At 37.6% G+C, this 12,715-nt stretch overlaps 1 protein-coding gene across 1 annotated transcript in view; it reads left to right on the forward strand.

Moving 5' to 3' along the window:
• The window catches only part of CSMD1 (CUB and Sushi multiple domains 1), a 956,173-nt gene that overhangs the window by 640,790 nt on the left and 302,668 nt on the right, over nucleotides 1-12,715 (forward strand). Inside the window, exon 7 of the mRNA XM_071741767.1 lies at nucleotides 5,837-5,914. Within this exon, the coding sequence (XP_071597868.1) occupies nucleotides 5,837-5,914 (78 nt within the window). The remainder of the gene's footprint in view (nucleotides 1-5,836; nucleotides 5,915-12,715) is intronic.

The raw sequence follows: 12,715 nt of genomic DNA on the forward strand, positions 1-12,715 counted from the left end.
GAAAAATCTGCAGTGAAAGGCAGCCAGGAGCTGAACTCAGCAGAGCAGCAATAGAAGCAGCTTGAGGAAGTACCATCAGATGATGTCAGAATATTTTAACTTTGAATGGTCGCCAATACTGAAAGCCTTGCAAGTTATTTCATGTAAGAAGAAAAACTGGCAAAGTACTCATATATTTGGGTAATTGGGTAAAAAAAGATGTTGTCATCCAAGATGTACACGGGGACTGCTTTATTTAATATTTTCTTTGAGTTAGCATGTGTCTGTGATGATGGAAGGAAAGACAAATATATCAGAAAATTTGCTGCTACAGTCTCAGCAGGCAACATTATCAGAAAACTCCTACATCGTAGAGGGCACAGAGTTGCCAGCACTCCATAGAGCCTCTCTCAGTGCATTTTCAAATATAACTAAAAATGAGAATTGCTTCATAGAATAGAAAAACTTAATAACCCATAGTAAGAAGTACTTCATAATAAATTAATAGACTCCACAGAAAATTTGATTTCTTCCATTGAAATTATATTTTAAGAGCTTGAATTTATTAGCTTGCACATTCCTCTTGTTGATAATTCAGGCTGGCAAAGAGAAGGCTCTGAGGAGACCTTACAGTGGCCTTCAAGTAGCTGAAGAGGGCCAGCAGGAAAGCTGAGGAGGGACTTAGTACAGGCCATGTAGTGATAGGACAAGGGGTAGTGGTTTTAAGCTGGAAGAGGGTAGATGTAGGTTAGACATTAGTAAGAAGTTCTGTAGTATGAGGGTGGTGAGACACTGGTACAGGTTGCCCAGGGAGTTGTGGATGCCTCATTCCTGAATGCATCGACTTCAAGGTGTGATGGAGGTTTGAGCAACCTGGTCTGGTAGGAAGAGTCCCTGTCCATGGCAGGGGGTTGGAACTAGATTATCTTTGAGGTCCCTTCTATAGCATAAATCTTCTAAATCTATATCTTAAAGGGTCTAGAGAACAAGTCTTACAAGGATTGGCTGAGGGAACTGGGAGTGTTCAGCCTGGAGAAAAGGAGGCTGAGTAGGGACCTTGTTGGTCTCTATAACTACCTGAAAGAAGGTTTTGGTTGGAAGGGGGTTTGCCTCTTCTCCCAAGTAACAACCAAGAGTAGGACAAGAGGAAATTGCTTTAAGTTGTGCCAGGTGAGGTTTAGATTGGATAGTAGGAAATATTTATTCACCAAAAGAGTTGTTAAGCATTGAAAAGGCTACATAGGGAAATGGTGGAGTCACCATCCCTGGAGGCAATGTCTAAACAAGACGTAGCTGTGGTGCTTATGTACATGGCTTACTGGTGTACTTGACAGTACTAGGTTAACAGTTGGACTTTGTGATCTTACAGGGCTCTTCCAACCAAAATAATTTTATGATTCTATGATTTAACCCCAAGCCTATCTTCTGTGACCTTAAGCAGATTTTCAGGCTTCCTGGCATCCACATTTGTCAGTACCTTTTGACCAAGTTTCACATGTCTACTACTTCCTCCTGTTATTAGTTTGAATCATTACTCTTGTTAATGTCATTTTTGGCATTGGGTCATGAAAGGTCATTTTGAAGTACTCCAAACTGCAGTCTGTATATAAATCTTCTTACTGAAATTTCTCTGAATGAAGTTATTTGTGAACATTTTGCTTAAACTCATTGTTTATCTGTACTTTCCCAACACTATTAGGTCTTGTTTACCCAAATTTATAAAAAGGTATTAAATATTTAATGTTCTGTTTATTTTCATCTCTTCACTTAAGTGAACACAGTTTTTCCAGCTGTATTCTTAATATCCTGTCAGCAAGGAAAACGAATGAGAGAATTTGCTGTCTAGGACACCCTTTTCAATGGCAGAATGACAGCAGGTCTCAAATGTATCAACCTACCTTTATTCAGAAACAGATTGATATTATTATTATTTTAAAGTACTCTAATAAGATTTTTAAGGTATTGCATACTAATTTTTTTGCAATTTCTTTTTACAAACAACAACTTTGAATGCAATATATATATAAACACACAGAAATTTCTCTAATTGAAGGTAATAACTTCTTAGTATCCTCAAAAGTCATAGGGACTTCCAAATTCCTCTTTGCTGTTTTAGTTCTGTTGCCCTCCTGATGATTGCCAACTATCAAAATTTTACTCATTGGTTCACCTGGGGCAAGCATCTAGGTAGCCTTACTTGAGCAAGGGTGTTGGACAACAACCTAAACCATTCTGTGATTCTGGTCCTTTCTTAAAACTGTATTTCTGCTAAACTGTAGTCATCTTTTCTGGAAGGTAATTGTACTTGGAGTATGTGTATTTTCTTCACACAAGTTCAAATATACTAGAAACTAAAAGCTTCAAAGAAAAAAAAATTGGTTTCAATTGAGGTTTACAACTTGAAACTTTAACTTTCATGATCGATTCAAATAATGCCATGCAGATGATCTTATCATGGCTAAATTTAATTTAGCTGTAGCAAAAATGTAAGGAATGCCATTAATGCTTTATTGTAGGCTGATAGGATTGTCTCAGACTTCCAGTGCTCAGCTCTGCCCTCCTCCCTGGATGTAGGTCTCATGTCCAAAAGAATCTTGGAATTATTGTTAAGAGAAAAGATGAAGTGAGTTAATTCAGTGGGCTCATCCAAATGTTTAAGTGACAGCAGAAAGTTAGGCAAATTTTAAAAAGTAATCCTTTCAAAGGATGAAAATGCTGTTCATATCTGACATTATCAAAATAAACCCATTTCTATTTTTGTTGTGAAATGGCAGATCATCTGTAAAATCAGGCAAACATTCTTAATGAAAATGCAATCAGGAAACAGAAAAGTAGTATCTCAGAAAAGGTATTCAAATGGGATGGAAATGGCTACAAATGGTGCAGTGTAGAGTATTTCTTCTATGTTGCAGAAAAGGTTGAACTGGTTCACTCAAACCACAGTGTTCAGTGGTCTCTATTTTTCCTTAAGAGGTTGAACAGTTTGTATTTTAAATCTGTACTCATTTCTTTAAAAAAATGCACAAAAAACCACTATTCAGGCTTCATGTGAAAACTTGCACAGAAGTTTGGTATCTGTGTCTCAAATTAACAGCCAAATGTAGGTATCTGTAAGACACAAGGATCCATGAGGTTAAATGAGATTAAGTTCTCCAGACATAAAAACTTGTGTCATCTATTGCTACTGTCTAAAGTGTAGGCATCCAGTTTGAGTAAGTGGTGTACGTATCTCTGTTATATTTTATGGAGAGAAAAAGACATCTCTAGAGGATGATTCATTGTGCCTATCTTAGAAGGGGATGAATTTCCCCCTTGAGGTAGCTATTTCTCTTTAAAAAAATATATATTTTAGATGACTGATCCTAAGTATTGTGAATCCCCTATGTAATATTCTTTCAGAGAGATACAGAATGCCTTTGTCTTGACATGTGAAAAATCTCCAAGGATGGAAACTTCAGGGCCTGTTTCAATGTTTGATTGTCCTAATAGTGAAAAAGTTTTTCATTTATCAAGTCAGAATCTCTCTTCTTTCAAGTAACGTCCACTATATTTAAATCTGATGGGTATAATTTTTCCTCATTCCCTAGAAGTGCACTTCAAGTATGTTTAACAAATGCCTCCCACGGGGAATTTGATTGATGATTGCCACTTTCACCCTTGAAATAAGGTCACAGGACAAAAAGAAAGAGGAGAGTATAGTTCTTTTCCCGGTCTGCTGGATAGTACTCAATAGTTCTACCATTTATCCTAGCATGTAAACAATGTGAGTTTTGAATCTTCCAAGAAGCACTCACATACTTTACATGACACAGATACTAACAGATTTTGAAATCCATGCTGGAGAATGTATAAATGACTGTCTTTTTAAACACCAAGCTCTAGAAAAATTTTATTTATTTTCAATCAGGATTACTGCTTTTTGTAATTTCTTTTGTTTGTTTGTTTATTGGTAGGGTTTGGGTTTTTTTTGTTACTGACATGCATCATTATATTCTCATTAGCATTCTGATACACAAAGTCAGTCACTAGCTATTTTGCTATTGCTGTTTGTTTTTGCACAATAGTTTTGAATTGCCCAGGCTTGTTTCATATTATTTTCTGTATTTGATTTCCAATTTCAAGTTGTTTCCAGGCTACAGATCTAATTAATTTCCTTTGAATCTATCCTATATTTTTATCCTTTTTTTCTACCATTCCAATTAAAATTTTGTCCCATGTGTTCTTTAATGTATAACTGCAGTGGTTTCTTCTCATGTCTCTTCCTACTTTGCTCCTGATCCCTTCTATGGTGCCTGAACTATTTAGTAGGGATAGGCTGGGAGTTTATCAGCCATTAAATGGAGAAAACAGATACTAAGCCTCTGATGCATCTCTTTGCTCTCACAAAACTTTGTCCCTTTGAGAGCTTTTTCCTCTAATTCAGTTGAGATTGCCCTGGAGATTCAAAAGGGGTTAGGTGAGCTGAAGATTGTAACACTCTGTGATCCTACAGCCTTAATCTCCTTAAGAAACTGAACTTAAAAAAAGTCTACTACTGAGGAGTGAATTAAATAAAAGCAGATGTGAATATCACATTTAAAGCTTGTGGTTCTTAGATATGTGAATGTAATATACTGTAGATTTTATGTAAGAAGTTTTAAAAAATGTTTAAAGTGTAAAGGTTTTGCCATATGGCAGATAAAGGAAACCTGCACATGTAATGAGGACAGATTTTTCTTATACGCTATAGGAAACTTGAATTAAAAATATTGCAAGTCCTGATAATGTCTGTTTAAAAAGGACGTCTTCCAAAAACAGCAGTGTCCCCCAGGGGTCAACACTGAGTCCAATCTTGTTCAACATGTTCATCAATGGCCCCGATGAGGGAACAGAGTGTATCCTCAGCAAGTTCACTGATGCTACAAAACTGGGAGGGCTGGCTGACCCTCCAGAGGGCTGTGCTGCCATCCAGTGTGATCTGGACAGGCTGGAGAGCTGGGCAGAGAAGATCCTAATGAAGTTCAACAAGAGCAAGTGTAGGGTCCTACACCTGGGAAGGAAGAACCCCAAAGCACAGATATAGATTAGGGGTGGACTCACTGGAAAGCAGTTCTGAGAGAAGGATCTGGGAGTCCTGATAGACAGTAAATAGATACCAGTGAGCCAGCAGTGTGCCCTTGTTGCCAGGAACACCGATGCATGGGTTGCATAAAGAAGAGTGTGGCCAGCAGGTCAAGGGATGCCATTCTCCCCCTCTCCTCTTCCCTGTTGAGGTCACAGCTGGAATACTGCATCCTGTTCTGGGCTACCCAGTTCCAGAGAGACAGGAGATTACTCAATGGAGTCCAGTGGAGGGCAACAAAGATTTTGGGGGGATTGAAGCATCTCTCTTAATAGGAAAGGCTGAGAGAGCTGGGACTTGTTAGCCTGGAGAAGAGAAGGCTGAGGGGAGACCTTATCAATGTCTGCAAGTATCTAAAGTGTGGGGGACAAGGAAGATGGAGCTGTACTCTTCTCAGTAGTTCTCAGTGGCAGAATGAGGGGCAATGGGCACAAGCTGGAACAAAGGAAGTTCTATTTAAACATAAGGAAAACTTCTTTACTATGAGTGTGACAAGGCACTGGAACAGGCTGCCCAGGGAAGTTGTGGAGTCCCTTTGTGTGGAGATATTAAAAACCCACCTGGATACAGTCCTGTGTAATGGGCTTTAGGGGATCCTGCTTTAGTGGGAGAGTTGGGCTAGATGATCTCTAGAGGTTCCTTTCCAACTCTGCCAGTTCTGTGGTTCTGTGATTACTGTAATGTATGATTTGGCTGCTACATATATTTTCCACAAGGCTTAATAATGAATTATCTTCTTTTTGTTTGTTTTTTCAGTGAAAAAAGCAATTGAACTGAAATCAAGAGGAGTCAAGATGTTGCCCAGCAAGGACAGTAACCACAAAAATTCTGTCTGTAAGTTGTTTATACCATTATCTTTAGTGATAAAGATATAAAAGCATATAACTTCTCAAGTCCTTTTAAATATAAAAATCAAAGAAAGAAGATTTGGAAATCTGTGATTGTAAAATGTTTATTATGCTTTCAACTGTCACTGAATTAGAACTCTGATGATAATACTGGGTGTGTAGAAAGCGGAATGGTGTTCTAATGTCTGAAAAATATGGATATGTAGAGAAAAAAATTAAATATCAGAATATTTAGAATTCAGAGATGCAAGGCAGGTTAGAAAATCTAGGCAAAACAGTACCATACAGACTTTTATCAGTTCAGTAGTGGCAGCAGTGAAGGTATCTTAGCATTTTTTAAATCTAGCTTTATAATTTCTTATCTTTTGTTTCTTACCCTCAGTTGATATGACAGCACTAAGTCTTTACCCTCCTTCTTTCACCATCCTTTCCTGATATACAGCACAGCAGCGGTTAAGAACTGCTGTGATTCCCACCTTCTCAAAAAGGTGAAGACCACAGCATGATTAGTGTACTCTGGAATAACATCTGTTCAGTCACCCTATACCTTTTGCCCCGTGTATAATTTAAAGGTAAAACCAAGAAAAATAGGAAGATAATTTTATATTTTGGAAAGCAGAAGGTCCTTTAGCCCCCTAAAATAGCCAGAGGGTAATCCAGTGGTCATCTACTACAGCTCACTAAAAGTGCTTGTATAATGACTAAGATGCATTAGTGTAAACTAAGTCTTCTTGTAATATCACTGAACTCAGTGGAGTGAAACCCAGGCCATGTTTTCCTTATTGTGCACTATTCTGCAAGTAGAGAGGTTGTAAGTGTCTTGAAGGCTCCTGTCTAAGAGATATTACTTGGTGTCTGTGTTTCCTGCAGCGCATTGTTTAGTGCAAAGTGAATGTTTTGGTGTGCTCATTAGAACAAAAGATGCATGAGAGATTTCTGCTTTAAAGAGTGCATTTTGATGGTGTGGCACTCAAAAGGAACTTTTTATGCAAGGTGCAGCAGAAAAAGTTGATCCATCTCTTTGGTATTTTTATCTGAGATGGTGTTTTTTTCATTATTTGTAAGTTACTTTTGGAAGCTGTGTGATCTCTGCTTACAGTCTCAGAGCACATGCTGTCAGACACCACATTTAATTACAGAAAGTAGAAATAAGACAGGCTATGGAGGAAGTTATTATAAGGCAGTCTGCTGTTTACTTCAAACGTGATGTCTTTTTTTTTTTTTCTTCCCTTTGTGTTTTGACTTGTAAAACTTTATTCTGATGCCTTATTATTATAAGTTTCATATTTATGAAGGTTATAACAATTGTAAAATTAAAATACAAACAGGTGGATTCAAATGAAATTTGCTGCTCTTTCTGACATAGGCATTTAGTGTTTAACTGTTTTCCATGCTTACAATTATGTAAGTGGAAAGTAGCTGGGGAATCAGCTTCAGAGCACTGGTAAAAATGGCTGTTACCATGTGGTGCCAATTAGCAAATCTCTAAAAAAGTTAAAGACTTACACCTCTCCCAGTTTTGTTTGTTAGATATTTTTTAATATTCTCTCTATAACAGAAAACTTACTTTTGGGGTTTGGTTTATGGATAGAATGTGAATAGAAGCATAGCAAATATCGTCAAACCATGCTCTGTGAACCTGGACCTACAGGTTCCCTACAGCTCTTCCTCACAAGCACAACCCATGAGCAGCTGCAGAATGCACTTTGCAGTTGCACAGCTCTGTTAAGATTTAAGGAGAAGGCATTACAAGCAAACTGGTAATTCCTTGTGGAATGCAGAACAGTATTTCAGCTGGGCACAGTCATATTTCACTCCACTCCTCCAGACCTGCCAAGATTCTGAGTTGCTACCTTTCAACTGCTGTGCCATTCTTTATGAAGAGTCAGGTAGCAAAACATAGCTTTGGGATATAGGTACCTTGGTAGATTTACCATGGGAAAAAAATCATTATATATTGTGTTACTCTTCAGGGAAAGAAAAGGTTTTTGCTCTGGGTTTTGTTTTATTTTTGTTTGTTGTTGTTTGTTTGTTTGGTGGTTGGTGGGGTTTTTTTTTGTTGTTGGTTTTTTTTCTTCTTTGGTACACCTGAGGGAAAAGTTAGTTGGTTGCCAGAGTATCCCTGCCAGTTAGTACCCTTTAGGAATCGGCCAGATGCAGCTGAATCATGATTAACTTATGCAAGGAAATGAGAAAGAGATGGCAAAGATTATTGAACTAAAATATGGTGGTCCTGGTTCATCCAAAGTGTAAGCTGGCCTACAGGGGGCTTAAGTGGTGACCTTGGCAGAAATTTGTAACAGTAAACTGGGAGAAAGTAAATGGGCAGACTGTTCTGGTGGTTACTTTACCACAGTTGGTTCTCATTAGTGCTTGAGCTGCCACAAACACTGGCCAAATCCAAAATTCTGCATATTTCCCCATGGTCGTCTGAAGCCTGTCTCTCAGAGGAGCAAGGAAAGAGTTTTAGTTTATGAATCAGCTTAGGGGAAGCAAATCCAATTAAGTATGGTCTGGTGTCCATCTGTTTAGTGGCAGGCTTAGCATACTTGCTTTTGTTCCTTTACTTAGTCAATCTGATATACATGGTGTATTTCCAAAGGAAGTTACTTGATCCCTCTTGCTGTCTTCACTCACTCTCATTTTAACATGAAATAAGCCTGTACCCTCTGTATCCCTAATAGCTATGTCCTTTTTCTAAAACTACTACAACTATAGTTTGTGTTGAAACCAATTAGATTAAAAAAAAAATAGTAATAAATGCTGGGTTTTCTATAAATGTGTTCTCATGGCAATATTCCTGCCTATCAACTCTGTCAGTGATTATTACCTCTAAACATATGGGCATTACCTTTACATTAGAGCTTGGACAGGGAACATCCTGCATATCCAAGAGAATGAGAGCCCTGACAAAGTGGCCCATGAGGACAAGCCATCATTAGGCAGGCACAGTCCTTATAAAAGGCTCATTTTCTAGGCAAGAAGGAGACCTCTGTGGTTTATCTTGTGAAACCTAGCCTCTGATGCATGCCAGGCAGTTACTGCTGGTCATTCCACATGCAAAGGATAATGTGTGAGTGTAGGTCAGTATCTTCAGAGCATCAGTTTATAGAATATTGGGAAGGCAGGGCTGTAACTGCACACCCGATGCTCAGCAGCTCTGTGAATCTTTGGTCCCTGCACAGCCCTCAGCAGCCCAGGGACAGAGCAGGGTTAGGAGAGCAGACAGCCCTAGCAGCCCCTAATGCCCCCAGTCCTAGTGCTGCGGAGTCAGGATGGCCTCCCACTTCCAGGCCTCCTCACCAGCAGGAGCACAGTAAATGCCAACCAGGTTCAGCAGGGCGAGCACCATCAAATAAGGTGAAAACCAGAAATGCTTTTGTAAGTTTTATGTAGGGCGTGCAAATCTGCCAGTGCAATAATGCTAGGAGGGGAAGGCAACAGCAAGAATGAAGTGTCTAGGAGCCCTGATTTTCAGAGTTTGCTTTTGTCAAAAGAGTGTGGCTCAAGCCACATGATACAGCAAAGTGCATGGAATGTCCACACTCTGGCATAGCAACAAAGCTTAACTGAAGTTTGAGTCATTCTTTTAATAAACTGTCATTCATATGCAACTGTTAATGGTTTGTATTAATTGCTGAATATAGCAAGTACAGTATATTACTGAATATACGGAGTGAATTAACCCTTGCAAAATGTTTAGTGTGTGAACTACAGAGCGACATCTGTAGTAAAAATCTCTTAAACATCACTGAAGTGATTTCAGGCTTCTGTACTATTCTTTGAAAATATATTTCAGAATAGGGGAAAAGCACATATTAAATGGTTTGAAGAGCATGATTTTAGTCTAAGATTAATACATCCTAGGAAAAAATAGCTGCTAAGTTTATCCAAGCAGTTCTTCACCTTGAAGATGATCAAAAGTCCAATTTTAAGACAACAATTACTGCTGTGTACAGCCAAAGAACAATGAGTTTACAGCCTAAATATTGATTAGTTGCAGTGTATAAGGTGGATTAATAGCACGTGGTGTTGAAAATATAGTGATTCATACCAAAACAGGATTACATTGCTCGTTCTGTGAAAGAAAGAATGACAGCAGTCATTATTTATCTTGTTATTGGGTAACTGACAAAAATGGCTTAGTACATTGAAATGTAATATTAAAAATATGTTAATGGCAATATTTTAGGATGGAATTCTGTAGCTTACCAATATATTCCTCTCATTTTAGATAATTGGCAATTTCACCTGCCTAATATTTGGCTATGATAAATTTAATTTGATTGAAGCAAAGCAATGACTTTTCTTTATTATATTGAGCATATGTTAAACATTAAGTTAAGACTGGAAAAAAAAAAAAAAAAAGAAATAATACTTAAAACACTGGATCTTTGATACAGTAGGTATGAGAGATGGATCCTGGAATCTTTAATATTAAAAGTATCCTTGTTATATATGTGTAAATGCATACTTATACATATATATTTATATATATATACACACAGTATTCCATTACACCATTAACTGTGTGTCTTATAAGAGATTAATGACTCTATTTCCCTTTGTACTGACTGTAATAGAACAGAATTTGGAAGTAGGAAAAAATAACTACAACATAAATGTCTTTTCTAAAGCTTTAATAAAACAGGAGGGATAATTACCCTGATATACTTTGTTCTATCATAGAATGTAATATTACAGAGTTGCCCAAGTGTTAAAGAATTCAGGCTCTTCAGGGAAGATAAGTATCCCTGAAGATGAAATTATACAATGCTATTTTACTAGATTGTATGAATTGCTTCATAAATAATGTTAGTAAATTATACTTGGTGTTTCTAAATAAGCCTTCATCACAGCAGGAGTTTAAATACCTTTTAAAATACTATGCAAAAATCTTGCTGTGAGGAGACCTACTACCTAAATGTATTTGTGAAGAAGAGCATCACTTGTATCTACAAGTAAAACAAGGTGCTCCTTCAATTATTTACTATGTCATTTGCCTATGTTATTTGTAAAAAAACCAAACAAAAAAAAACACCAATCCAAAAAAACAGAAGAAAGAAACTATTAAAATATGTAAAGCAAGATGTAGTCTGATTAAATTGTGGATGATTAAAAATAATTGTTATAAGGCTAGAAAGCCATAGCTGCCAATAAATAATGTTCATATGCAATTATGTAACAGTACTGGTTATCCAAAGTTAGTGTTCATATTGTGTGCTAAATTGACATTGAATTCTGTTATTTTCAGGGTCAAAGACTTAAGAATAAGCAACTTACTTTTAGGAATTACAATTCTGTATAAATTATCTATTCATATGAACTTTAAATACAAACTTCAGTACTTTTATATAGTTTCATTGGCTTAACTTCTGTACACATCTCTGTTAAAAATAGATGTGGGCTGTAAATAGGTTGCCAAAATGAAGTCTCTTAATATTGAAACAACAGGTGTAAATTATGAAGGAATTAAAAACTTGTGGGTGAGTAAATTCAGAGGTTTGGAGCTTGAAAAACTATGAAAACAATTTTAATTAAAGAAGAGTAGTGCTGGCCTACGCAGTGAACATTTACACCAGAATATAGTTAGGACTGTTAAGTCTTTTGAAAGCCTTCCCACCTCCTACAAGGAGGTTTCCACTTTTTACAGAGGCTAATATCACAATTTTAAATTTTCATAGAATCATAGAATCATAGAATTGGCTGGGTTGGAAGGGACCTCTGAGATCATCAAGTCCAACCCTTGATCCACTACCGCTGTGGTTACCAGACCATGGCACTGAGTGCCACATCCAGTCTCTTTTTAAATATCTCCAGGGACGGAGAATCCACCACTTCACTGGGCAGCCCATTCCAATGCTTGATCACCCTCTCTGTAAAGAAATTCTTTCTAATATCTAACCTAAACTTCCCCTGGCACAACTTAAGACCGTGCCCTCTTGTCTTGTTGAAAGTCGTCTGGGAAAAGAGACCAACCCCCACCTGGCTACAACCTCCTTTCAGGGAGTTGTAGAGAGTGATGAGGTCTCCCCTGAGCCTCCTCTTCTCCAGGCTGAACACCCCCAGCTCCCTCAGCCTCTCTTCATAGGGTCTGTGCTCAAGTCCTTTCACCAGCCTGGTTGCCCTCCTTTGGACCTGACACTGGCTGTCTTGTTTATGTATGTCTGCCTACGTTACTGAGTATTCAGATCCTAGTTTTCTAAATCCCTGCTTTGGAAGAATATCTTCAGAATTTGATAGAAGCTCTTCAACTATTTTTCTTATTCAGAATTTGGTCTTCATGTTGTAAAGCACTTAGGAAAATAATTTCAGTTGTGTTAGCAGAGCATCTCACTGTCACTTGTTAACCTCTCACACTGGAACTCGCCTATTCCTGCAGCTCTTCTGCACAGAACTGCAAAGTGCCAGTATCGGAACTGTTTGGATCAAGGAAGTTCTGTTAGGTGACAGATTGGCCTCAGAGCATTTTGAGTCTACTACTCCTTCACTTAGAAAAAGGGAAGTTAAAAATTATACGCAGCACTTGAACAGCATATCAGTTTCTTGAATAGTGTGCATTGAAGGGCTTGAAGTATTTTTGAAATAGGACCAAAAAATGCAAAATGGAAATAAAAGCATTGGATTATATTTGAAAGGAAAAAAACTAGTTGCTGATTTAAGGGGTGGAAATTCTTTATCATGATGTGTCCCTCCATTGAAATTGATGGAACAGGTTCTTTAAAAAGAAAAAAAATATTTACTCAACTAGGTAAGTAAAAATACAAGCAGAAAAAGCACTGCAGAA

Source organism: Heliangelus exortis, chromosome 3, assembly GCF_036169615.1.
Source record: "Heliangelus exortis chromosome 3, bHelExo1.hap1, whole genome shotgun sequence".
NCBI classification, from domain to species: domain Eukaryota; kingdom Metazoa; phylum Chordata; class Aves; order Apodiformes; family Trochilidae; genus Heliangelus; species Heliangelus exortis.